General features: G+C 34.0%; 2 protein-coding genes across 2 annotated transcripts; one reads left to right on the top strand and one right to left on the bottom strand.

The window, feature by feature from the left end:
• Window positions 1-18,824: 18,824 nt before the first annotated feature.
• On the bottom strand, window positions 18,825-19,802 carry LOC111776352 (thaumatin-like protein 1b). Its single transcript, XM_023655782.2, has 2 exons — window positions 19,721-19,802; window positions 18,825-19,619 (listed from the first exon to the last, which is right to left on the bottom strand). The coding sequence occupies exons 1-2, from the start codon at window positions 19,770-19,772 to the stop codon at window positions 18,940-18,942; spliced, it is 732 nt and encodes a 243-aa protein (XP_023511550.2). The 5' UTR covers window positions 19,773-19,802; the 3' UTR covers window positions 18,825-18,939.
• A 3,866-nt stretch (window positions 19,803-23,668) lies between these two features.
• Window positions 23,669-24,443, top strand: LOC147789174 (thaumatin-like protein 1a). The gene has a single exon (XM_087118177.1). The coding sequence runs from the start codon at window positions 23,758-23,760 to the stop codon at window positions 24,343-24,345; it is 588 nt and encodes a 195-aa protein (XP_086974303.1). The 5' UTR covers window positions 23,669-23,757; the 3' UTR covers window positions 24,346-24,443.
• Window positions 24,444-26,118: the final 1,675 nt, after the last annotated feature.

Raw genomic sequence — 26,118 nt, forward strand, 5'->3', positions numbered from 1 at the left:
AATGATTATAAATAGAAAACTCTCACCAAACTTTATGCGTGGTAGTTTTAGCAAATATTCCCACCTACAAGTATTTCTTGCTGAAAAGTCCAAACGATTACTTGCTTAGCTTGTTGACTTCTAGCGGGTGGATCGTGCTCTTTAAAATTTCAATTTTTTGAAACTCCTAAAATAGATCCTACATTGAGAAAAAAAATATGACAACCATCAAAATTGGGATGAAAATCGGGTTGAAAACAGTCAGCCGATGAGAAAAACAGAAAGTCGATTCAGTTGGAGCAGACTGACCAATTAAAAAAAAACTCACCTCAATCAAAACCGATTCTTCATTCCTCGAGTTCCCCAGTCTAAATCTCCTCCACCAAACTCTTGCCCAAGGTCTTTGCAACAGAACTCCACAAATTTGAGGCCTAATGTTCTGTAATTTTACGAATCCAAGCTTAACGATCATGAGTACAGTACGCGAGTTTCTTGTCCTTTGATTTGCATGGGTGAGATTGACTTTTATCGTTTATTCAATAAACCTACCATTTCGTGACTGGATCAAATAGGGAATTGAAAACTTTATCTTTAAGATTGAATTACTATTTCCATTATAAGAAAAGTAGATGAGTAGATATTCTTTCCAGAGCTCTCCCTCACCCGTTGGGATGGAAGCCACATACTTATAAAAAATTTATTCGACCTCGATTATAGAAATGATCTTCAAGATCAATTATAAAGTTAATAACTCCTCTCATGGAGATATCCTCTTTAACAAGTGAATAACTTATTTTAAACAATAATGGAGGTTGGATTTATTATTATAATGTCAACTCTAATTAATGAATAGTTTAAAGTCGTTGGGAAGAATCAAGGATTGAAAGTGCGTCCACATTCAATGAACCTAAGAACCAAACATTGATTGTTTGACCAAAAGAACAAAGAACAGACATTAATAAAGAGGAGAAAACGACACCCTTGTTCTGTTGTCTAAAGACAGACATTTAAGGAGAGACGACGTGCTTGGTTTCTCTCCATAACCCTCTTCTTCTTCTTCCCAATGCAATTGTAAGTTGGCAATATCTATTTTCTATTGAATTTTCTTTATTTATTATTACCGATCTTCTATGGTTTAGATATATAAAACGTAGATAATTTACTGAGTCGACCGTGATTAAGAAATTATTATAACGATAACATAAACTTATGTGTATCTCTATATATTTGATTAGATTAGATGAAGATCGATGATATTCGTAGTACATGGTTTTTTACATATTTTTTTAAATTAGCTTTTATATTTTTTTACTAATATGAATTAGAAAACGACCTAGTTGAAAATATTATTTTGAAAATGAATTTCGTTTACAATATTTTTTTTAATTGTTTATGTATATAAATTTTTTTAAATAACTCTTAAAATTAATTTTTATATGTAGGTTTTTTTTTGGGCAAGATTAATTGTGTTAAATTATAGTATCGTGTAAATAAAAACTAATTAGATGAGATAATATAGTGATATAATAGACAAATAAAATAGTGAGAAATTTTATACATGAAATATTTTGGAAATTGATTTCGGCTAAATCTATTAATTAAGTTGAATCTTAACGTTATCATTTTCTACCTTTGAAAAACAAGGGTTTGCGCATGGTTCAACTATGATAGTCTGGTTCTTTCTTTCGTTCGTGTTTTTTGTCTCGATTTATAAAGTTTTTTAACTAAAGTTGAAAGTCTTATTCGTAGAAACTATATAATTGGAGAATTATGTCTTCCAAATCTAAGGGAGAATTTAGGACATTAAAGTTTAAGTTTTGGCTCCAAAATGGTTCTTTCAACTTTGATTTCGATCTCGTTCTTCAATAATTTTTAGCTCTCGATACCTTCACTAGATTTGTTTCCCGTGATCATTACGTATCTAAAAAGATTAGAACTTTGAGCTATCATCCACTTGAAGGGAGTATTCCACTCTAAAAGTTTCAAAAACTTACCCAAACCCATGTATGTTACTTGGTAAAGATAGACTTAGAAAATGTAGTAAAAAGAGTATCCGTATTTTCCTTTAGCTAATAACTAAGTTTCTTTGCAATTTTATGTAGTTTATATTGCGTGTTTAGAACCATTCAAGTTTGGCATGATTGATCTTGGTTGTGGAGTGATTTGAATCTAGAAGAAGTGTTCTTGCCTTGAAATATTTGGTAAGATAATTCGAATCTTACTTTCTTTTGGAGTAATTTCTTATCATTAGGTTAAGTGTTCTTACCTTTGCTTAGCCAATGACTAAGTTTATTTTATTTATTTATTATTTTATTTTATTTTTTTTGCAATTCTACGTAGTTTATACTGCATGCTTAGAATCATTCAAGCTAGACTTGATCGATCTTGCTTGGGGAGTGATTCGAATCTCAAACAAGTATCTTTGGCTTGAGATATTTGATCAACAAGGTAATCTTAATCCTACTTCCATTACAGTCATTCCTTATCAATTCACTATTATGGAAAATGTTGTAGAGTGTTGCTATTTTGAGCCATCAGTGTGAGAAGAAGCAAGTCATGTGTGAACAAAATGCATGTCTGACCGCTAATGGTTCGACTGAACTAGTTCGTGAACTCTTATTTAGTTAAACCAGCTAACTAGTTCAATTAGACTAGCTTGATCTGATTCAATTGGATTTTTTTTGGTTCATTCATTGTTTTGAATCCAAATTTCAAATCTTAGATATAAGACGTTACAAATGGTATTAGAGTGAGTCTCTCCTAATAAGATGTGATTTACAGATAAATCAAGACGAAAGTGTGTGGGCATTGGACACTCGAGTAAAGAAAGTGCACACAAATGAACTGAGACCATATCCAAATGAGAGCGATCCTATAATCATGATAGTTAAGAAAAACTTAAAAGAATTGAAAATTACTACCCATATCAACAAGTTCACTTTTTTTTTTTTTTTTTTTTTTTGTTAGAACTTCATAGTAAAGCGTGTTTCACTTGGAGTAAATTTATGTTGGTTAACCTCCTAAAAATTTTCCTAAGAAACACAGAAGTAAGGACAAAATATACTAAAAATACTCTCATTGATTTGTAGGTATAGTAGTCTTCACTCTTAGAAGTGGCAAGTAGTAGCTAACATGGTCATACTACAACGGAGCAATCCTCTAACTAAACAACTTAAATTATTGTTCGAGCATGAGAACTCGAAAAACAAACCCTCAATAATTGAATTATTTGTTTATTATTATTTTTTTTTATCATCTTATACCATATTATAAGTGTTAGGGGAAATTAATGACCATTCATTTAAATATAGTTGTTCTATATATATATATATTAACCGTCAGATCGAGCATAGATAAGATATTCAATTTCAAATATTGATGGTCCGATTTTCCACTTTCATAATTATTAAACTAAAAAATATATAAAATTATCGGACATATTTTTATTGGGAATTATTGCTTACTATTTTAATGAAATAAAACTATTATTATTATTAATTGTAGTAGTAGTACAAGGTCTAATATAAATAAAACTATTAAAGTCAATCAAAGAATATACAGATATTCAAAGTCACAAATGCATCTTTGAAATATAAATTGAACTTTAAACATTATTATTTTATATGAAGTCGAATTGAAATGTTTATATAAAATTATAGTTAAATGAATGATGAGTGGAGATCTAATCGGATAATCATATATTATATGCTTACAAGTAACATTATATGCTTGCGGCTACGCCAACATGTTAGAGAAAGCCAATTTCATTCATGTTAAGTTGTGTATATTCATATATAATAGCTATCCATTCATTTGGATGAAGTAATATTGATAGTACCTTTTATTTATATGTATCTATCATTAATCATTAAACAATGCAATATTCGATCTCAACCGATAAAATATATAGCTAGTATGGATGATATCCAACATTGAAAAGATGAACCGACCTTAAAATCCTCAAAATTTAATCTTTTTGTCTGGGAGAAGTTTTGCTCCTCAAATAAAGATAATTTGTTCTCATAACGGGTTGCTAACTTTGATGAAACTAATTTGCTTTAACAATAAGGAAAAACTGTGTTTGAAGAAGTATACCATCCAATTGAATCTAGGATAGCGTGATATTTGGATTCTCTTTAACGAAACTTATGTAATTACTTATATTGAAATGTTTTTTTTTTTTTTTTTAATGAAACCAAATACGAAATAAAATGTCTTAATCATGTCACAAAAACTTCACGGTAGATGACAATATTGTAACATACTTGTTCAGATTTAAGGAAGTTTCATTGTATTTTTCAATTTTAGAGTGTTATTGGTAAGGTTTTAAGTTACAAATAGTTAATGGTCGTTATGATATTGATAGACACGAGAGTTACAACCTTTGAATTGACCATATTTTATTCTAAGATTTATTTTTAACGTTATAAATAGTCATTCTTGTTATTGTTTTAGTACGATGATTTTGAATATTAAAATGAAAGTTGCATATTATACTTCTTAAGTCATAAGTTTGTTTTTTTTGCATTTCTTGTGTTTAGATTTGCATGCTAGAGTCATTCAAGTAGCTTGATCAAGTCATCTTGGGGGAGTGAATCAAATCATGACTTTAGAAACGAGCTTTTTTTACTTTTGATCTTGATCATTAAGGTAATTCATTCCAAAAATTTTTCTTAGATTGATTCCTTATCGTTTTTTAAGATTCTTATATAATTTAGATCGAATAGTCTTGTTTTTCAACAATATTATTAGATGATTTTCCAATAATTTCAAAACAAAATAACTTATGTGTTTTGTCTACTAAAATTATTTATGTAATAGCACAAACTCAACTCCACTATGAATAGATATTATCCGATTTGCCCCATTACCTGTTGTTGTCAGTCTCACGGTTTTAAAACGCGTATGCTAGGAAGAAGTTTCCACACGTTTATAAGGAATTCTTCGTTCCCCTCTCCAACCAACTTGTAATCTCATCATTTATAATTATAGTTTAAACAATAAAAAATAATAGAACTCAATGAATTCTAATATTTCTCGAAAATATTTATATAATAATGAAGTTGGATATGTCATCCATCATCTAAGTCTTTAAAAAATAATTAATTCATTATCTTCTACAAATTTTTGTTACCAAAGTAGGAGGAAAACTTCAACTCTTCCACTCTCATTGATGAATTATTAAGCCAAGTCAAAGAAGAATAAATTATTGGATAATCATATCATTTTTTAATTATTAATTCGACATAATTGTATAATCACTTCATAATTAGGAGTTCGTCGAAAAAAAAAAATTGACATATTCGTTTGGTTCACAGTACGTATTGTTTTAATATTGTGAATTTCACATCATTTTAAAACGTTGACGTGAAATGATAAATGGGAGAGTATCCTACTTCAACATGAAGTGTTGCAACAAATAATCAATTAGTATATATAAACTAAATTATATATTATTTATCAACGACTTAGTATATTAGTTATATCACTGTTATACGTAGTATTAAGTATGATTTCTATATCATTTCGATCCGTCATATTTGATTTGTACCTAATCGGGGTTAAAAGAGTCAAGTACGGTCTCTAAAAACACGCTAGATTGGTCCTTTTTAGAAGCATTTGGTGAATATATTAAAGGACACAAAAAAATATAAAATAAAATAGTAAAACAAAATCAAATTCAAACTCAGATCCGCTTTTCAGCGTAGCATCCTTTATGAAAGTTCATCCTTCATAGATCTATGCTTTTGAATCATTCAAGTTGAAAAAAAAAGGAACTATAGATTTTATATTGTGATTTTTTTTCTGTATTCGGGCTCCTAGATGGATGTTTTCTTCTAAGTATTATTTATAGAGCATTAAGGGGACATATTGAGCCGTTCTTGTTAAGGACATCGAGAGAGAAGCTGATTGGAAAATCGTGTTTCATTGGAGCTCCAAAAATAGTAAGATTCAAGAAACGTTATAATTTTGAGCATGAATATCATTTTTTACGGTTGATAAAATTATATGATATTTATCATTTTTTCACAATAGAGTCCACTTATCCACTCGATACGTGGCTTTGTCAAACAACCGTACAACCCTTATGTCTTTGGCAAATCATAGATGAATTCATACTCACGTCCTCCCACTTGTATTGGAGGTCATTTAGTGGTTGTAACAGCTTTAAAAGTCGTTGTCTCGACTCCTTTATCTATTAATAGGTCAAACATCAGCCTCTACTTAACGTGGATAATGTTAATTGATATTGCAATTATTTGTTCTACCACTCATTATTTGGTATAAAACTATAACAAAACTTGGTCAATAGTTCCCATTCAAATATTTAAAATTGTAAACTAAACGTTTTTTTAAGTTACAAATAGTTAAATAAATATTCCAAAAATGAGATGACATTTTTTATTGTGAGTTTGTTTGTATTCAAAATATTGAATTATGGATAATTTAATTTTAAGTTAATTAAATTATGTTAGACAATTTATTTTTTTTTTATATTTTTTAAAATTAAAATTTAGAAGTTATTGCAACCGTCCTTGATTTAAAAATAAAATTTATGATGATATGATGATGTCATGATGACGAAATGACACACTATAATGATATCTCATATTATGATGATGTGCACGTACGACATGTCATGCTGCGTTATGATGAAGAGTTTTCTAATACAAATGATGAATGTATGAAAGCTTATGTGAGTGTTAATTAGGTAACATGTGAAGGATTCACAGGATTATGAATATACAATATGCACAGGGTTCCTATCAGAATAATTTAAGATGAAAATTTTAGGAACCTCATGCATATTGTACGTTCATTTACATGCACGTTGCATTGACCTCATGCGCTCGCCAGAGTTCTTGGGTCTTCGTCGGATTTTCGATTTTTTATTTTTTTTTTCATTAACGGAACGTTACAGCCAACACTTTTTGCAAGCTTATTTAAAAGTAGGCATATTACATACTTGGCTATGACAAGATGTTACTTTCAGTTGACTATGGAGAAATGAGTCTACCGAACCTATAACCGAGGTTCTGATATCAATTATAACGATTTACCTTTTAAAATTAAATCGATAGACAATTACTTAACAAAAAAGTACTCTATCAATCGAGACAGATTGTTATTAGAGAATAGTTTACAACTTTCTAAGCACCGTGATAAAGTTTAAAACGTTATATTCGTACGTTTTTCTCTTGATATTAACATGAATTATGAGATAATTATTAAAATAGAGCTTAATTGTTAATTTAATTAAAATAGTTCAATAATTCTCCATAATAAAATAACATTTTATTTTATTTTATTTATTTTTCTTTCGTTTTCCCCCATGAACTGAGGATAAGATGTTCATGCTTATGATAGCTTATCTATGCTTACCAAGCTCTTGAAATATATATATTTTAGAGACAATAATATTTAATTGAATGGTCATTAATGTGGATAATATTAATTGATATTGAAATTATTTGCTCTACCACTCATTATTTGATATAAAAATTATAATAAAACTTAGTCAATAATATCCATTCAAATACTTCAGGTTGCAAAATGTTTTTTTTTTTGAAGTTGCAAATAGTTAAATATTTCAATTACCCAAATAAGTTGACTTTTTTTTTTTTTTTTTTAATTATTTTGAATTATGAATACAATGGGAACATCATTTTCCGCTACCATTTTTTTTTTTTGATGTTTTTCTTTCTTTTGGGTTTACGGGTCATTACACCAAAGCCTTGAAGTGAACGAGATAAGCTATCGAGAGAGTACCAAATGCTGACGATGACGAAGGTAACCTACTTTCGGTGGACGCGGAGCCAATGAGTTCAGTCGAACAACATAATGAGTCTAAGGTTACAGAAGCGTTCGCCAACTTTGATAGGTATAGCATCCATAATACTCTTAAACTTTCGAAAAAAAACCTAAATAAATACTATTAAAGTAAATTTTGGATTAAAACGGTTAGTATTTTAATTTTTTTTTTTAAAAAAAATTCTTGAAATTTTAATAGTATTTAAGAAATACCCTCGAACTTAAAATTTTTTTTTTTATTAATGCCAACTTTTATAAAAAGTTTTTTTTTTAAAAAAATGGTGGTTGGTATTATGTTTTTAAAAATATCTACAAAATTTTGACTTTTTTTATCTTTATAAATTATTTTTTTTAATAATTTACCATTAATATATAGACAAAAACTATCGGTGGACACTTCATATTATATACTAACATAATCTTACTTCCATAAGTATTTTTCAAATGTGGTAATCATAAAAATATTTTTTGAATTTTTATAAAAAAATTTAAAATTATTAATGAAAGTTTTGAAACTTAGCAATAGGAAGTAATTTTGAAACCAACTTGAAAATTTAAGGATATTTTTTAAATGAGGGTTAATAGTTTTCATCCAAATCTTTTTTATTTTTTATTTTTTATTAGAGTTTAAGGATATTTTTTCAGATTTTTTAAAAAGTTTAAGAGAATATTATGAAAAATTAAAAATTTAAGGATATTTTTTTTATTAATTTAGCTATTAATATTAATAATTATTCTAAATTAATGATTTTAATAAAATAATAGTTTAATCATAAATAATTAGTACCGCCATAATTAATTAATTAATTATATATATATATATATATATATATATATATATATATATATATATATATATATATATATGATAGTTCAAAAATTAAAGTGGAGTATATAATGATATGATAAAAATAATAATAAAATTTAAAATAGTAAGATAGAAAAATAAAAGGAGGAATAAATGTAAAATACACAAAAACAAAGTAAAAAAAAAAAAAATAGAAAAAAAATATGGAGGTAGGAGTGACATGGTTCCGGTTGGATTGGGTTAAGAAATTTTTTTTACCCAACCAAAAATTTGGGTCGGTTAAATTGGTAATCCAAACCAACCCGAAAATTTTCACAACTCAACTCAATCAAACCCTCTATTTTTAGGTTGGGTTCGGGTTGGATTGTCTAATTGTCAATTTTTTTTAAAAAAAAATTTTTTATCCACAATTTATAATTATTCGTACATAAAATATATTAAAAGTTCATAAACAAACACAAATCCATCTATAATTATTCACATAAAAAAAAATCAATAAAAATAACAACGAAAATTGTAATAAAAATAACAACAAAAATTGTAACACATTAACATAGTTCAACATTGTCATAAAACTAAATATGTTAAATACACAGACATTTCTTGGAAATTGATTAAAAGTAAGAAAAAAAAGATAAGGATAGATCATCATCCTTGGCGTCAAACTCGGGCGTGGGTGACCTTAGAGAGGTCGAGGTACCACACTAGCATACATATTAATACAAAAATTCTTAATATAATTTATATATTTTTATTTGGCTCGGATTAACCCAAATGTTTTATCCACAAACCCAAAACCGAACCGATTCAATTCGGGTCCAGAAAAATGAACTCAACCCTACCCGAAATGCTAATCCAACCCAACCCAATCCAACCTTACCCGAAATGCTAATCCAACCTAACCTAACTTAACCCTTATAGTTTGAGTTGGGTTGGTCTAGGTTGTCGAGTTGTCGGGTTGAAGTACACCCTCAAATGGAGGAACGATAAGGAAAAAAAAAAACGAAATAAAAAAAAAGAGGAGAAATGAAAAGACTTTGATGGCCAAAATTTAATTTTATATTTAATAAGTTTTTTTTTTTAAATATTCAATTTTATAATTTAATAAGACCTAATTGAATATTTTTAATGGTTAAAAGCTTATTAAATATATTTTAATTCAAAACCAGCACACCTAAAGGTTCATTGGATGTAGACGTATTTTAACCCAAATTTTTTAATTAATATATCTAACCGTCTACAAAAAAAAATTATAGTTTTTTAATTAATATTCTAATTAACATATCGTGTTCTGTTTGTGTTTGACATATTGAATTGAGTTATGAACTTATTTGAACTAGTTGAGTTAAGTTCAAATAAATAAATTTTTTTATCACTAAAATTAGATTAGATTAAATAGAAAATTTTAAAATATTCATTTATTCTTAGGAATTATACAATTATATATATAATATAATATTTATTTATTTTATTTCATAACTATTGTTTTATTATTTATGATTCTTAAACACTATATATTAAAAAAATTGAATGGTAAATCTGAATTAAATGCTTGAAACTAAATGAATAGATATTTTACTAATTTAATTTTTTACTGTCTAAAAATGTATGGTTGAATTAGGTTGAGTTCATTATTTAAGCGAGTTATTTGAGTTGAAAAAATTTATTGGTCGAACAATTGAGCTAATCTAAAAAATCTCTTAATTCGACCCAACTCGGGATTATTTAACATTGCAAGATTCCCACGACCTTTCTCTCTTTATATAATTAGGGGGCAAATCCATGTTAAAAGACACTTACTTCTCAAGTCTTAGAAAAGACATGTATTTATGATATTTAGTCATTTTTTAAACTTTTGTAAATAGTTACGTCTTGACTTTTGCTACTCGACTACATGACCAATGATATTACGACTTTTGAAAGTTGTGAGTTCAAAATAATAACGTGAGAAGTACGTTTCATAACTTGAACGTAATAGTGATTGCATAATCAATTTCATTTTTTATTTTATAAACTTATACTTATTTTTTTCTTGCCCATATTCGTCGATAACAAAAATTTTGTAAATGCATCCTCCCTTTAGAACACTTCATATTTGGATCCAACCTCACTTAGAGAAGAAAACATGTTCAAGGGATCCATTAATAGTAAGCCCTGATGTTTTTTGACCGATGAATTTGGGTTGGTGAGAGGAAATGGTTGACGGAGGAAAAATAGTAGAAGAAAATTTATTGGAAGAAGAATGAAAATAGAAACGGTAAGAAAATAACAGAGAACGAAAGCTTGTGATTTGACTTTGATGAAAAACACAATGATTTGTTTCTCATTAAATTAACTTGTTTAAATAACAATTCTACCCTAAACACGGCCCAAATGGCGAGCTAAAATATGGTAATGCATTGACATGGTAAAAGGAAAAGATTCCTCGCTAATTTGAGTAAAAACGTGTGTTTTAGGAAAAAATTTATTTATCATAAAAAGTGGTCAAGAAAGCAATAAGTGGCCCAAATCCAGTTGAAGAATGAAAAGAAATATGCAAGAGAATGAAAAAAAAAAAATGGAGAAGAAAGTAGGCCATAGATACGCATATGATTATCAAAAGAAATTCCCAACATATCATAAGATTTCATTTCTGGAAAATTAGCACTTTTCCAAACCCAAAAACAGACGATTGTTGAAATGGAGTCTCACGTGGGCTAATTTAGGGAATGATATCTATTTATAAGTAAACTATATTGTTATGAGATCTTTTGAAAAAGCTCAAATTAAAGTCATGAGAGCTTATGCTCAAAGTGAATAATATCATACCATTTTGGAGAGTCTGATTCCTAACATGGTATCAGAGCGAGGTTGGTGTAGGGTGTCTGATCTCTTTAAATTCTTAATATGCTATGTGGTTGCAACTCTGTTTGATCTTCTATATCCGAAATGATTTCTTGAGATTATTAGTGAGTGGGCTTTTTTGTGCGATGGGTAGTCTGTGATTGCAAGTTTTGTGTCGAAAAAACTTGTTTGGTATTATTGAAATATAGCCAACACGATGAGTGAGTTTCTTTGTGTCGTGAGTAGTCTGTGACTGCAAGTTTTGTGTTGAAAAAACTTGTTTGTATTAGTGTGATATAACCAACACGATGGGTGATTTCCAAATCGTTGGAGAACTCAAGAAACTCAACAACAATAACTACAACACTTGGGCAACATGCATGATGTTATAAACAGGACTTTTGGGAGATCATTAGCGGAAGTGAAACTATGAGAAGAATTTGATTAGGTCAACATAGTTAGAGAATTTTTAGGTATTTAGTATAAATATTTTCTAGATTTGTGTACCATTTGGATTTGTGGTTAGTTTCTATTTATGGTTATGTGTAAAGTATTTAATAATATTATCACTTCAACCTTCAATTGTATAGGTTTCTTGCTTAGTTATGTCAAATCCTAACAATTGGTACGAGAGCCGCAATTTTTTAGTGATCAAATAGAGAGAGTATGAGTGAAGACAAAACTTTAGCGAAGATCCCTCAATTCGATGGTCACTTGGAGTGAGCGGATGGAAAATTTGCTTAGAGCAAAGGGTCTATGTAGAGTGTGGTGGAGGTTGGTTTCTCAGAACTAGAGGAAGGAAGAATCCTGACTGAGGCACAAAAGGGCCACGTTGATGATGTTAGACTAAAAAATCACCAAGTAAAGCATTACCTCTTCCAGGCAATTGATCGTACTGTCTTTGAACAAATCTTGGATCGTCGCCCAGCCAAAATTGTTTGGGACTCAATGAAGCGAAAATTTGGTGGAAACAAAAAAGTGAAGAAATCTCTTCTTAATGCATTAAGGAGAGAATTTGAGATCCCAGAGATGAACAAAGATGAAAGTATCATAGATTATTTTACAAGAGTGATGATAATCTCCAACAAGATGAGAAGCAATGGAGAAGATATGCCAGACAAGACAATTGTAGAAAAACTTCTAGGTACCTTGACTGAAAAATTTACTTATGTTGGAGTATCCATTGAGGAATCCAAAAATACTGATAACATGTCCATTGATTTATTACAAAGTTCATTAGTGGTGCATGAACAAAAATTTCGAAGATCCAACATTAATGGAGAGGAACAAGTTCTAAAAGTCGAAGAACGAACGAAAATAAGTAATAGAGGAAGATGAAGTTACAGGGGCAGAGGACGTGGAAGAGGAAGATCAACTTTCAACAAAGCAATTGTTGAATGTTATAGGTGTCATGACTTGGGTCGTTTTCTGTCTGAATGTCCAAAGATGAATAAGGAATTGAATTATCCAGAGCTGGAAGACTATTAATGGCTCATATGGAAAAACATGAAGCAAAAAGGAGTGATGCTTGGTTCTTAGATTCTAGTTGCTCAAATCATATGTGTGCAAGTGAAGGTATATTTTCAAGCTTAGACAAGACATTTTCCCACATTGTCAAACTTGGAAATAATACAAGTATGAAAGTTATGGGAAAGAGTGCAATGAAATTAACTTTGGCTGGGGTTCGTTGCACTATTAGTAATGTGTATTGGGTACCTGAACTCAAAAATAATCTTTTCAGCGTTGGACAACTACAAGAAAAAGGAGTAGCAGTGCTATTTAAAGATGGTGTATGTAGCATTTATCATCCACAAAAAGGAAAAATAGTAGAGTCAATTATGAGTGCAAATCGGCAGTTTATTTTGCGTACTGAACCATCTACCACAACAAACGAAGAAAGATGCCTCCAAGTTTCAAATACGGATCAATCAACACTTTGGCACCATCGTTGGTCATCTCAGCTACAAAGGCTTGTGCACCTTGATGTTAGGGTCGCACAACAACGCACACACTCGATCTAGATGAACCCAAAGAACAGGAGAGAGAAAATGCAAGGAGAACGCTGACTAAAGGAATTTGTATTGATGACTTCAAGTATGTACAACAAGAGAGAATACAGAGAATAGAAAGTTACATATTTAAAGCTCTACCGTGGTATATATATAGTTCAGTTTACTATATATAGCTTTACCAGATTTAGCTTTACCAAAAACACGTGGAATGGATTACCAATTTTGTAGACCAAAAACACGTGTAATGGATTACCAATTTTGTAGGCGGCCATTTCAAAAGAAATGGCACAGATTTAGTTGGCCACTCTACCACATTTTTAGGATAGTTAATGGTTTAGATAGGTGAATCTGTTGACAAGAAAAAATCACCTCCGTTTTAGCAAATAAAATTGCAATTCTCTCTCTCTCTGTTATTTTTACGCGTTTTATTTTCTTCCAACGACATTCCTCTCTCTTCCCGTCAAACGATTTCCTCTCACACCAGAAAAGAATTTCCCTCCGATTGTCGAAAAACAACAAGTGGTATCAGAGCCCGGTTGAAGCCATCGGTGTTATACCATTGCGGAGGAGCCAACCTTATCAACAATCAAGTTGAATAGCTCAAGTGGTTAGAGCGACGACCTAACAACGCACAGGTCTTAGGTTTTTGAGTAGAAGAAAATGCAAAGCGCAAAAATAAACACATCGTGGGGTCCATCCCGAGCAGGCTCACTTACTCCTCCACGTCACCGCCAAGTGCCGGCATCTCCATCACCACCACGAAGAGGTCGACGCCGACGTCGAGTTGTCATTGAACGAGTGATCAGGGAGAGAACAACCGCCATCGTTTAGTATCCGATGTTGACAAGGTCCAACTACAACGAGTGGACCTTGTTGATGCGCGTCAACCTACAGGTGCAAGGGTTATGGCACGCTGTCAAGCCATAGGAAGGAGAAACGATCGAGTACTGGGAGGATCGGCTGGCGTTCGCCGCCATATTACGGTCTGTGCCCCCAGAGATGCTGGCGTCTCTCTCCACCAAGCGCACTGCACAATCGGCCTGGGAGGGAATCAAATCCCGTCAGGTCGGTGTACAGCGATTGCGGGAATCCAACATCGAGCAGCTGCGGAATGAGCTCTCAGAGATCAGCTTTAAGGACGGCGAATCCGTCGATGATTTTTCAATGCGAATCACGGGGCTCGCCAACAGCATCACCACTCTCGGTGGCAGCATGAGTGAGACAGAAATCGTGAAGAAGATGCTGCAGGTCATCTCCAATCACCTCGAGCAAGTCGCGATTTCAATTGAGACAATGCTTGACGTGAACGACCTAACGGTGGAAGAGGTGACCGGAAGACTGCGTAACGTCGAGCAACGGAAGAAAAATACCGTTTCAGCTGTCGACAATGAGGGTTGTCTACTCCTCACTGAGGAGGAATGGCTTGCACGCCTAAAGCTCCGTGACGACACCAGCGAGAGCAATGGGCCCTCCAGCCACAAAGGCGGTAAGAAGCCATGAAAATCTCGCGGGCGCATGCGCAGGAAAGAGGCGAATCAAAAGAAGGAGCCGACTGATGACAGACCAATCCAGTGCTCGTACTGTGGGAAGAGAGGTCACCTGAGCAAGAATTGCTGGAGCAAGCTCAGGAACAAGGAGACGGCCGAGAAGGCCCAAGTGGCTCAATCCGAGGAGGACGAGCCGGCCCTTTTCATGGTGACTGCATCAGTCCTACCTGATGTCCCTAATTTCGATCCCAAATCCACGGAGGTAATCGACGACGACATAACTGCTCCGATGAGCGTCGAACCCGAGGAAGAGCTCCTCAAATCCACGGAGGTAATCGACGACGGCATAACTACTCCGGTGAGCGTCGAACCCGAGGAAGAGCTCCCCAAATTCATGGAGGTAATCGACGACGGCGTAACTGCTCCGGTGAGTGTCGAACCCGAGGAAGAGCTCCCCAAATCCATGGAGAAAATCGACGACGGCATAACTGCTCTGGTGAGTGTCAAACCCGAGGAAGAGCTCCAACTGTGCATAACAAAGGCACCGGCTGGGGAGCCAATTCAACTGAAGGAGGAGCGAGTGTTCGCTCAAATCGGTGAAAGAGGTAAGCAGTAAGAGCACTGGTGATGGGTCCTCGACACGGGGGCAACAAACTATATGATCGGGGCCAAGTCTGCGTTCTCCGAGCTTGACTCGGGGATTCGCGGGACGGTAAAATTCGGCGACAGCTCCGTCGGCGAAATCGAAGGGCGTGGCACCATCCTGTTCGTTGGCAAGGGAGGCAAGCACCACAAGCTGACCGGCGTCTACTTCATCTCGAGGCTCAAGGCTAATATTCTGAGCCTGGGTCAACTCGATAAGGCCGGCTGCCACATTTCCATCAAGCGCGGGCTACTTAGAATCCGTGATGATCGACGACGGTTGCTCACGCAAGTTCGATGCACGGCAAACCGCCTTTACATCCTAGAGTTGGAGATAGAGCAACTAGTCAACCTCTTGGCCAGGTACCGGAAGATGGAAGACCTAATGGGAAGAGGTGAACCACCTTGACTGGCAGGCGCGCCAGCTCGAACAAGAGGTACCGAAGATGGAGCTCGAACAAGAGATCGGGTTATTTAGGTTTACACGTTTTAATTAGTTTGACCACATGTTTTAGGGGGAGAATGTTAGATAAAAGTCTGTTGGTTTCCTTATTTAGGTTTACACGTTTTAATTAGTTTGATTAAATATTTTCCTTTGACCATTTGACAAACACGTCTAATGGAGTACCAATTTTGTAGGCGGCCATTTCAAAATAAATGGCACAGATTTAGTTGGTCACTCTACAACATTTTTAGGATAGTTAATGGTTTAAATAGGTGAATGTGTTGACAAGAAAAAATCACCTCCTTTTTAGCAAATAAAATTGCAATTCTATCTCTCTCTCTCTTATTTTTACTGGTTTTATTTTCTTCCAACGACTTTCCTCTCTCTTCCCGTCAAACGATTTCCTCTCACACCAGAAAAGGATTTCCCTCCGATTGTCGAAAAACAACGGTGTACACTCCAAAAGGCTCTCTATGGATTAAAACAAGCACCTAGAACCTGGCTTAGTCGAATAGAATCCTACTTCATCAAGGAAGGATTAGGATTCAAGAGCAGTTCCAATGTAAGACACTCTTCATCAAGAGGAAGGGAGGTAAAATTCTTATTGTAAGCATTTATGTTGATGATCTTTTATTTACTAGAGACGATGAAAAATTATTGGAGTAGTTTAAACATTCCATGAAGAAATAGTTTGATATGACTGACTTAGGTCAGATGAGATTTTTTCTTGGAACAGAGGTAATACAAAGATTAGATGGTATTTTTATATGTCAAAGAAAGTATGCTGCTAAAGTTTTAAATCGATTTGGCATAGAGAATTACAATTATGTTTGTTATCCCATTGTTCTAGGACAGAAAATTGGCAAAGATGAAAATTGTGCAAAATGTAACTTTGTATAAACAAATAGTGGGAAGTCTGATGTATCTCATAGCTACTCGTCCTGATCTCATGTTTGTTGTAAGTTTGATTAATCGTTTTATGGCATGTCCAACACTACAATATTTTGCAGCAGCTAAAAGGGTTTTAAGGTACTTAAAAGTTATAGTAGATTATGGTGTATTTTATAGAAAGGGAGAAGTTAGTGATTTAATTGGATTTACTGATAGTGACTATGCTGGAGACATGCAAGATAGCAAGAGTACTTCAGGCTATGTGTTTATGATGAGTGGAGGAGCGGTAGCTTGGTCTTCTCGTAAGCAGTCTATAGTCACCTTATCAACCACAGAAGCTGAGTTTGTTGCTGCTAGTGCCTCTGCATGTCAAGCTGTTTGGATGTGGAGGATACTCAAATGGACGTTCCAAACACATAAGAGTAAGATTTCACTTTCTTAGAGATCTTACAAAAAAAAAAAAAAAAAAAAAAAAAAAAAAAAAAAAACTGTTAATTTATTATTTTGTGGTCCCTATAAAATTAGAAGCATTCTGGAAGTTCAGAATTTGGTGTGCAGAATCAAGAAAAATAAGTTGAAGGGAGGGATTGGAGTATTTTTAGTATTTAGTTTAAATATTTTCCAGATCTGTTTACTAGATTTGTTTCCGACCTTTGTTTCTAATATTTGTGGTTAGTTTTAAAGCTATAAAAGTCAGTATTCAATAATATTATCACTTCAAACTTCAATGGTTTATATTTCTGGCTTAGTTATGTCAAAACCTACCAGAAACTGTGCCGCCAGAGGAGGATTCTAACGGTGCCTTGCGCAAATGGGCACAGTCGGAGAAGAAATGGGAGGAATCACATTAGAGGGTGATAGAGGGTGAAGAAGCACTCTACACAAGTGAAAGTCGGAAGAACAATAAGTCATCTACCAAACGTGGATACAAAAATGGTGACAAAGGAAAAAAACCATCAATAAAGTAGACAAACTAGGAGATCTCAGAAGAATGACAATAACTCTCCAGTGAAGTGAATTGGAGGTATTTGCTAAGCTAACTCTCAAGTGAAGAGAATCGAGGTATTTGCTACACTTGCGAGAAAAAGGCCACATGTTGGATTGTTGGTCTAAAAAGGAGAGGGAGGATGAATGGGATGCAAAGGCAATATGTGTCATAGGAGAAGACGAACTAGAGCTCAGGGTAATGATGAGAGAACACACCGATTACAAGGATGACTGGATCATTGATTGAGGATGCTCAAACCGCATGACTGACAATATCCAAAAAGGAGATGAATGATGAATAGGATGCAGAGGTACCGGTAATATGTGTCATAGAAGAAGACGAACTTGTTGAAATATAATCACTAGCTCAATAGTGTTAAGCCCAACCATTGTATTGTATGAGTAATTATATTTATTTTAAGAAAATGATTTTAGGAATAAATTTAGGAAAATGATCCAGGGATTTTAAGAAAATGATTTTAGGAATAAATTTAGGAAAATGATCTAGGGATTTTAAGAAAATGATTTTAGGAATAAATTTAGGAAAATGATCTAGGGATTTTAGGAATAAATTTTCGAAAATATTTAGGTATTCCAGAGAAAATGTTGAGAAATTTAGGAAGATTGTCTACTATCTAGTATAAATATGAAATCACAAGCAAAAGTAGTAGTTTATACCGGGTGTTTTTGTAAATCTCTCCTTGATTGGTTTTAATAAAGTGTGAGTATTTTCCATAAAAAGAGTTGTGTTCAACCGAACTAGCACGAGAATGATGGGAGAACATATCAATTACGAGGATGACTAAATCATTGATTCAAAATTCTCAAATCATATGACTGACAATCGTGCAACGGAAGCAAGGGCCCGTACAATGGAAACGGGGTGGCCCTCAGAGCTGATAATGAGACATAGAATGAGGTAGAAAAAGGAGCAAATATATTTGAAGTAAAGATTATTCAGGGATTTTATTCATTCAATAGCATTGAACATTATTTATTGGTGATTTATTTGATTGTAGAAATAGTTTAGACATATAGATGGTTTGTGGATGATTATGGGCAAAAGGTAACTTCATAGTTGGGTTCAGCGCTGCATGTGAAAGTGCTGTTTTCATCGTCATAAGCATAGCTATAAGCCTGGGGGCATTGGGACTCGAAGATCTTGGCAGAGTCGCTTGGTTGACATACTTTTGGGTCGTTAAATTCGGCAGTGCAACAATCCTTTGGGAGGTTAGATGCGAGGCATGAGCTCTTACACCCAATCACGATCCCATCAGCCGTCCTGACTTGCAAATGTAACGGGCAAACTCCATTGACATCTGCAGAGCATTTGGGGGACACACACTGTCCTGTTCCACCATTTGTAGTTATGGACATGGGTAAGTTGAAGCCATCCACAAGGCTGATATCATAGAAATCTAAGCCTCCGTTGGGTGCCAATGTGAATTCAGCTAACGTAGCTGGTGGAATTCCTCCCGCGCCATTGCAATCTCTAGAGCCAGAGGCACAATCTCCCGTTTCACAAGAAAACCTTGAAGAGTCATCTGTGAAGCAGCGGGTTCGAGCCCAAATCCTACCAGTCCATGGTGTAGGGACATTGAGAGTTTGGGACTCTGTTGAAGCTAATTGAAATCCAGTCATGGCGAGTTGGGGTTGTCCGCTACCGCTTGTTAACGTAGCTGGCCATATGGTATGTCCACAATTGTTTTTAACAACAATGGTAGCTGCATGGGCTGTTTAACAACACCATAATCAGACACAAGGGTATTATTTTGAAGAACACACAACAAAAATGAGTATTAAGGTAAGGTGATTATGTATTATGTATACTTACAAGAGGAGAATAGCAAAGCAAGAGTGAAGAGGGTTGCTTGGATGAATGCCATTTCAACAACTTTCTTCGATTGCTAAGTAATATGGTGAGTCGTATTGAAAATGGGATATGGGTACCTTCCTATTTATACTAAAAGTGGATGAATTTGGCCAAGTCAAATTGTAAAGGCTGCTAATTTTGTCTATTACAAAGTTGACCATGTATATTCAATTGTGTATTTATGCATACTTTTGTAATATACATTCAAACCCATGTCTGCCCGAAATGTATAATTATGGATAACTATAAATTCATAATAGCTGCCCCAATTGCAATTTGTATAATACCCAAATTCATATCATTCATTTCAAACTAAATTTCTTCCCACAATACTCATTCCTTCATTCTCCACGCCACCAGCCATTCTTCTCCAATTTGTTTGCAATATTTTTAAAACTAAAATAACAAAATAATTTTTTTTTTTAAAAAAAAAAACTTGTTTTTCTTTTAAAAAATGTGCTAGACATTAAAAAATACTTATTTTATGGCGGTTTTTTTCAATCATGGAAAGTTGAAAGTTTCCTGATTGAATTTAAATTTAGTAGAAATTATTAAAAGTTGAATGATTGTTAGATATAGGAGGGATAAGTTGTAAGAGTAATTGAATTTGTATTTAGTGGTTATTAAGAGACATACAAAATTTGAAATCTACATTTAACCGCTATTATAAAGCAATAATATTGTTGTAGTTTCTAAGACGTGTTTAGGGGTGTACATGGTCCGGGTTGGGTCGGGTTGGGGGATTTTTTTGACCCAACCCAAAAGTTCGGGTTGGTTGGATTGGTAACCCAACCCAACCCAAAATTTTTCACAACCCAACCCAACCCAACCCTCTATTTTCGGGTTGGGTTCGGGTTGGGTCCGGGTTGGGTTGTCAATTTTTTTTTTTAAGTTTTATTTATCCACAATCTATAATTAATTCGGATACAATCTTAAATAAAATATATTAAAAGTTCTCAAACAAACACAAATCAATCTATAATTATTGACAAAAAAAAATATCAATAAAAATAACGAGCGAAAATTGTAACAAATTAACCTACATTTAGTTGGCATCAAACTCGGGCGTAAATGTTCATGGACTAACCTCAGTACCACTCTGGCAAACCCATTAATATAAAAAAATAATTCTATATATTTTATTTGTCTCGGGTCAACCCGAGCGTTTTGTCCATGAACCCGAAACCGAACCGATTCAGTTCGGGTTCAGAAAAATGAACCCAACCCTACCCGAAATGCTAATCCAACCCAACCCAACCCTTATAGTTCGGGTTGGGTTGGTCCGGGTTGTCGGGTTGCCGGGTTGAATGTACACCCCTAGACGTGTTACATTACTTCTCACCCAATGACAAAAAAAATTTTAGAAAAAATTTGAAAATTACAATGATAACTCTCTATTTGTTTGCTTAGGAATTTTATGGAATGTAAAATTCAGGTAGAAATGAACATGGAAGGAAAGGAGAATTAGAGATAAGGTTGTTGTCTATATGATTTTAATTTTGTTGATGTGATCGTAAGAAATGTTACGAGTAAAATGAAATGTATGGAAGAAATGTTATCTCGGGAATGGATTATGTGATGTTTACCATGTATACCTAATACAAGTATGAAATATTTCATGGATGAAATAAGAAAATAAATGATGTTAATGTTATGTTTTGAATGTAAATCATGGGGACAGGCATGTATGTTGTCATGTGCATCAGAATACTTTTCTGTTATGTTACGTTGTATGAACGCATACATTCGATATTTATGTTCGTCATGATATCATGCAGGTATTTCCTTTTATGTGACATCCGACGACGTATAATGCATTAAGCCCGACCATGGTAGGCCCAAGGGGTACGTATATGAGTCTGCTTGGTCAGTCCATATGCGCATATGTGGGCCGTGTGAGGGGAAGTATCACATATCCAATCTTACCCGAAACTTGAAAGAGTCCAAGGTCATGTGACAGTTTTAAGATAGGTCTCAATCATGTTATGTGTGTGATTGTATTGTTAACCCCAACAGTATGGTGGCTTACTCAGTATTTGTGACTTACTTGGTATTTCTTAAAATACTCAAGCCCCATGCTACTCTCATATTTTTAGTTATAGGTAAAGCTCCCATGCACGGATAACAGTGAACGCTGGAAAGGCTATGGAAGTCAGGATAGATCATGATAGGGTAGTAGCATTCAATTTAACTAATAATTGATAGGTGTTTTATTCGAATGTATTTTAAGTTCAAAAGCTATGTTATCTTTATTTAATGTTCATGACCTTATTTTAAAAGTATTTAATATGAGATTCTACACGTGTTTAAAGTATGCATGTAGCGATGTCACTCATTTAGGGTATGAAACTTGGGGGCATTGAAGGTTGTCACTATGTCCTAACTCTAGTGCTCTAACCTTATGTCTTGGCCTATATCAACATAAAGTTGTCCTAATTCTAGCACCCTATTCTTAACTCTGTACAGGCAAGCTTAAATAGGAAGATAAGACCGTCAATCGATTAGTGTAAAGATCTCATTCTTAAATTAGACATGCAAGCTGATCAATAAGATAACTCAAACCATCACCAATAGCACAAGTCACATTCTCAAAACATACGTGCAAACTCAACATGGAGATAAGTCATTCAATCACTTAGAATATAGATTTCATTCTCATTACATATTATCTAGCACAACAGAGAAATTTCATACACTATGCAGTTAAAAAAATCTCATTCTAAACGGCATTTCAAACATTTGAAACATCATGCTAACAGGATTATCTTTTCAATGTCCTAAAATATTCATATTCTAGGTACATAAGGCAAATTATGCTTGCATGGTAGCAAATTCTAATGATTCTTACCCATATTTCTTAAGAGAATTTAAATGATTACTTCCAAAATTTTTAGAAACTTTAGTGGCCGGCCCTAATTCAAGTTATGATAGGTTGGTATTGAAATTAGACTAGAAAGCAGTCGAACAAAGGTCAAAATGGGTAAAAACTCACCCTTATCGCTCGGGCAGGGAAGTTATACATATGCTCATTGTCATGGTCATGCTTGTCCAAGACGTGTTGTCATGGCTGTGAAACAAATTTTCCAATCATATTGTGTAGGACGTATGTTTGTTCCAAACTCTTTTTAATTGCTTTCATTTGTGGTTAGGTTTTTACTATTTCAGTCATGTCAATAAAAGGGTGTATAATCATTCACCAAATCATGCCTACACCTAGGATTAAAATGCCGCAAAATGTATTTTAGGGAGTACTTAGGTTATATACTATTGAAGTTGTGGTTGTTTCTTATTCGCTTTTAGCCTATAACATTGCTTCTTTTCAAATAATTTTCAATGCATTCTTTTGCTCACGTCTCATACAACAATTTTTTGTCAAACTTGTTTCAAGACTCGATAATATGTCAAGATTATGGGTACAGTTTGCTCCTCACATGACATACTTGTTCGTCAGATAAGAAAAAATGGCAATCGTTGTTAAACATATTTACGAGTGATATTTTGCAGACATGAATATATGTAATATAGAAATTGCAAGTTGGGCAGCTTTTATGAGTTAAAGTTAATGAGAATATACATCCGGGCAGACATGGCCTTATTATGTGCATTACCAAACTACGTATGAATACTCAATTTAATATACATGGTCAACTTAAATAGCAGCCTTTACAATTTGACTTGGCCAAATTCATCCACTTTTAGTATAAATAAGGAGGTACCCATATCCCATTTTCAACACGACTCACAATATTACTTAGCAATCGAAGAAAGTTCTTGAAATGGCATTCATCCAACCAACCCTCTTCACTCTTGCTATGCTGTTGGCCTCCGGTAAGTATACATAACCCATTTTTGTTGTGTGTTCTTCAAAATAATACCCTTGTGTCTGATTATGGTGTTGTTAAACAGCCCATGCAGCTACCATTGTTGTTAAAAACAATTGTGGACATACCATATGGCCAGCTACGTTAACAAGCGGTAGCGGACAACCCCAACTCGCCATGACTGGATTTCAATTAGCTTCAACAGAGTCCCAAACTCTAAATGTCCCTACACCATGGACTGGTAGGATTTGGGCTCGAACCCGCTGCTTCACAGATGACTCTTCAAGGTTTTCTTGTGAAACGGGAGATTGTGCCTCTGGCTCTAGAGATTGCAATGGCGCTGGAGGAATTCCACCAGCTACGTTAGCTGAATTCACATTGGCACCCAACGGAGGCTTAGATTTCTATGATATCAGCCTTGTGGATGGCTTCAACTTACCCATGTCCATAACTACAAATGGCGGAACAGGACAGTGTGTGTCCCCCAAATGCTCTGCAGATGTCAATGGAGTTTGCCCATTACATTTGCAAGTCAGGACGGCTGATGGGATCGTGATTGGGTGTAAGAGCTCATGCCTCGCATCTAACCTCCCAAAGGATTGTTGCACTGCCGAATTTAACGACCCAAAAGTATGTCAACCAAGCGACTCTGCCAAGATCTTCGAGTCCCAATGCCCCCAGGCTTATAGCTATGCTTATGACGATGAAAACAGCACTTTCACATGCAGCGCTGAACCCAACTATGAAGTTACCTTTTGCCCATAATCATCCACAAACCATATATATGTCTAGATTATTTCTACAATCATTTCAATCAAATAAATCACTAATAAATGATGTTCAATGCTATTGAATGAATAAAATCCATCTTATTTAATCTTCCTTCAATAATCTTAAAATGTATGAGCTCTCACTCCATCCATTGTACCATCGCCAGTCATGTGATTTGAGCATTCTGAATCAGCATTCTGAATCAATGATCCAGTCATCCTATAATCAATATGTTCTCCCATGAGCGCTAGCTTCTTCTTCTATGACACATTATCTTTGCATCCCATTCATCTGAAATCTCCTTTTTGGATATCTTCCGTCATGTGGTTTGAGCATCCTGAATCAATGATCAGTCATCTCGTAATGGATATGCTTTCCCATTATTACCCTGAGCTCTAGTTCGTCTTCTCCTATGACACATATTGCCTCTGCATCCCATTCATCCTCCATCTCCTTTTTAGACCAACAATCCCTGGACATGTGGCCATTTTTCCGGCAAGGGTAGCAAATACCTCCAATTCTCTTCACGTGAGAGTTATTCATTCTTCTAATATCTCCTAGGTTATGAAGTTTCTTGATGGTTTTTTTTCCTTTGTCACCATTTTTATATCCACGTTAGGTAGATGACTTATTGTTCTTCCGACTTTCACTTGTGTAAAGTGCTTCTTCACCCTCTATCACTCTCTAATGTGATTCCTCCCCTTTCTTCTCCGACTGTGGTCTCCATTTGCGCAAGGCACCGTCAGAATCTCCTCTAGTGGCGCAATTTCACTCTTGCTAACGATCTCCCAAAAGTCCTGTCTTTATAAATAGGACATCATGCATGTTGCCCAAGTGTTGTAGTTACTGTTGTTGAGTTTCTTGATTCCTCTAGCGATTTGGAAATCACCATCGTATTGGTTATATCACACTAATACAAACAAGTTTTTTCGACACAAAACTTGCAGTCTACTCACGACACAAAGAAACTCACCCATCGTGTTGGCTATATTTCAATAATATCAAACAAGTTTTTTCGACACAAAATTTGCAATCACAGACTACTCATCACACAAAAAAACCAACTCACTAATAATCTCAAGAAATCATTTTTGATATAGAAGATCAAACAGAGCTGCAACCACATCGCATATTAAGAATTTGGAGAGATCAGACACCTTACACCAACCTCGCTTTAATACCATGTTTGGAATCAGACTCTCCAAAATGGTATGATATTATTCCATGTTAGGTGTCATCCCTGTAATCGATATTTTCTTCTATGACACATTACCTCTGCATCCTATTCATCTTCCATCTCCTTTTTTGATATCTTCAGTCATGTGGTTTGAGCTTCCTGAATCAATGATCAGTCATCCTCGTAATCGATATGTTTTCCCATTATTACCCTGAGTGATCGCTTGTGGATGTATATAATAAAATGATGTAAAATTCACAAGAATAAGTGCAAGTATACACTAGTAGTAAGTAATGAGTAAATTATCGATTCCACAGGGAATCTATCTTTTTGGTTAATTTTATTGCCGTAAATTAAGTGAGTTTTTTTTTTTTTTTTTTTTTTTTTTTTTGTAACATTCAAATGGGTATTGGTGATTTTAACTACTTAAACAAAACTAAAACAGAGTGCCACTACTGTCGAAAAATAGAAAATGATAAGAAAATCAACTATAATGAGGAAGGTTCGACTAAGACAGATTAAATAGATGAGTTGTTGAGTTTTGTGGTAGATTTTAGTTCCTTCCAATAGATTCCCAAGCCCACTTCCGA

Source organism: Cucurbita pepo, chromosome 15 (genome assembly GCF_057944985.1).
Source record: "Cucurbita pepo subsp. pepo isolate OVF chromosome 15, ASM5794498v1, whole genome shotgun sequence".
In the NCBI taxonomy this organism is placed as follows: Eukaryota; Viridiplantae; Streptophyta; class Magnoliopsida; order Cucurbitales; family Cucurbitaceae; genus Cucurbita; species Cucurbita pepo.

Coding starts and splice junctions, on each gene's coding strand:
- LOC147789174 (XM_087118177.1), top strand. CDS start 23,758: ATGACTGGATTTCAATTAGCTTCAACAGAGTCCCAAACTCTAAATGTC.
- LOC111776352 (XM_023655782.2), bottom strand. CDS start 19,772: ATGGCATTCATCCAAGCAACCCTCTTCACTCTTGCTTTGCTATTCTCC. Junction 19,620..19,720: donor TGCTTTGCTATTCTCCTCTT/GTAAGTATACAT, acceptor GTTGTTAAACAG/CCCATGCAGCTACCATTGTT.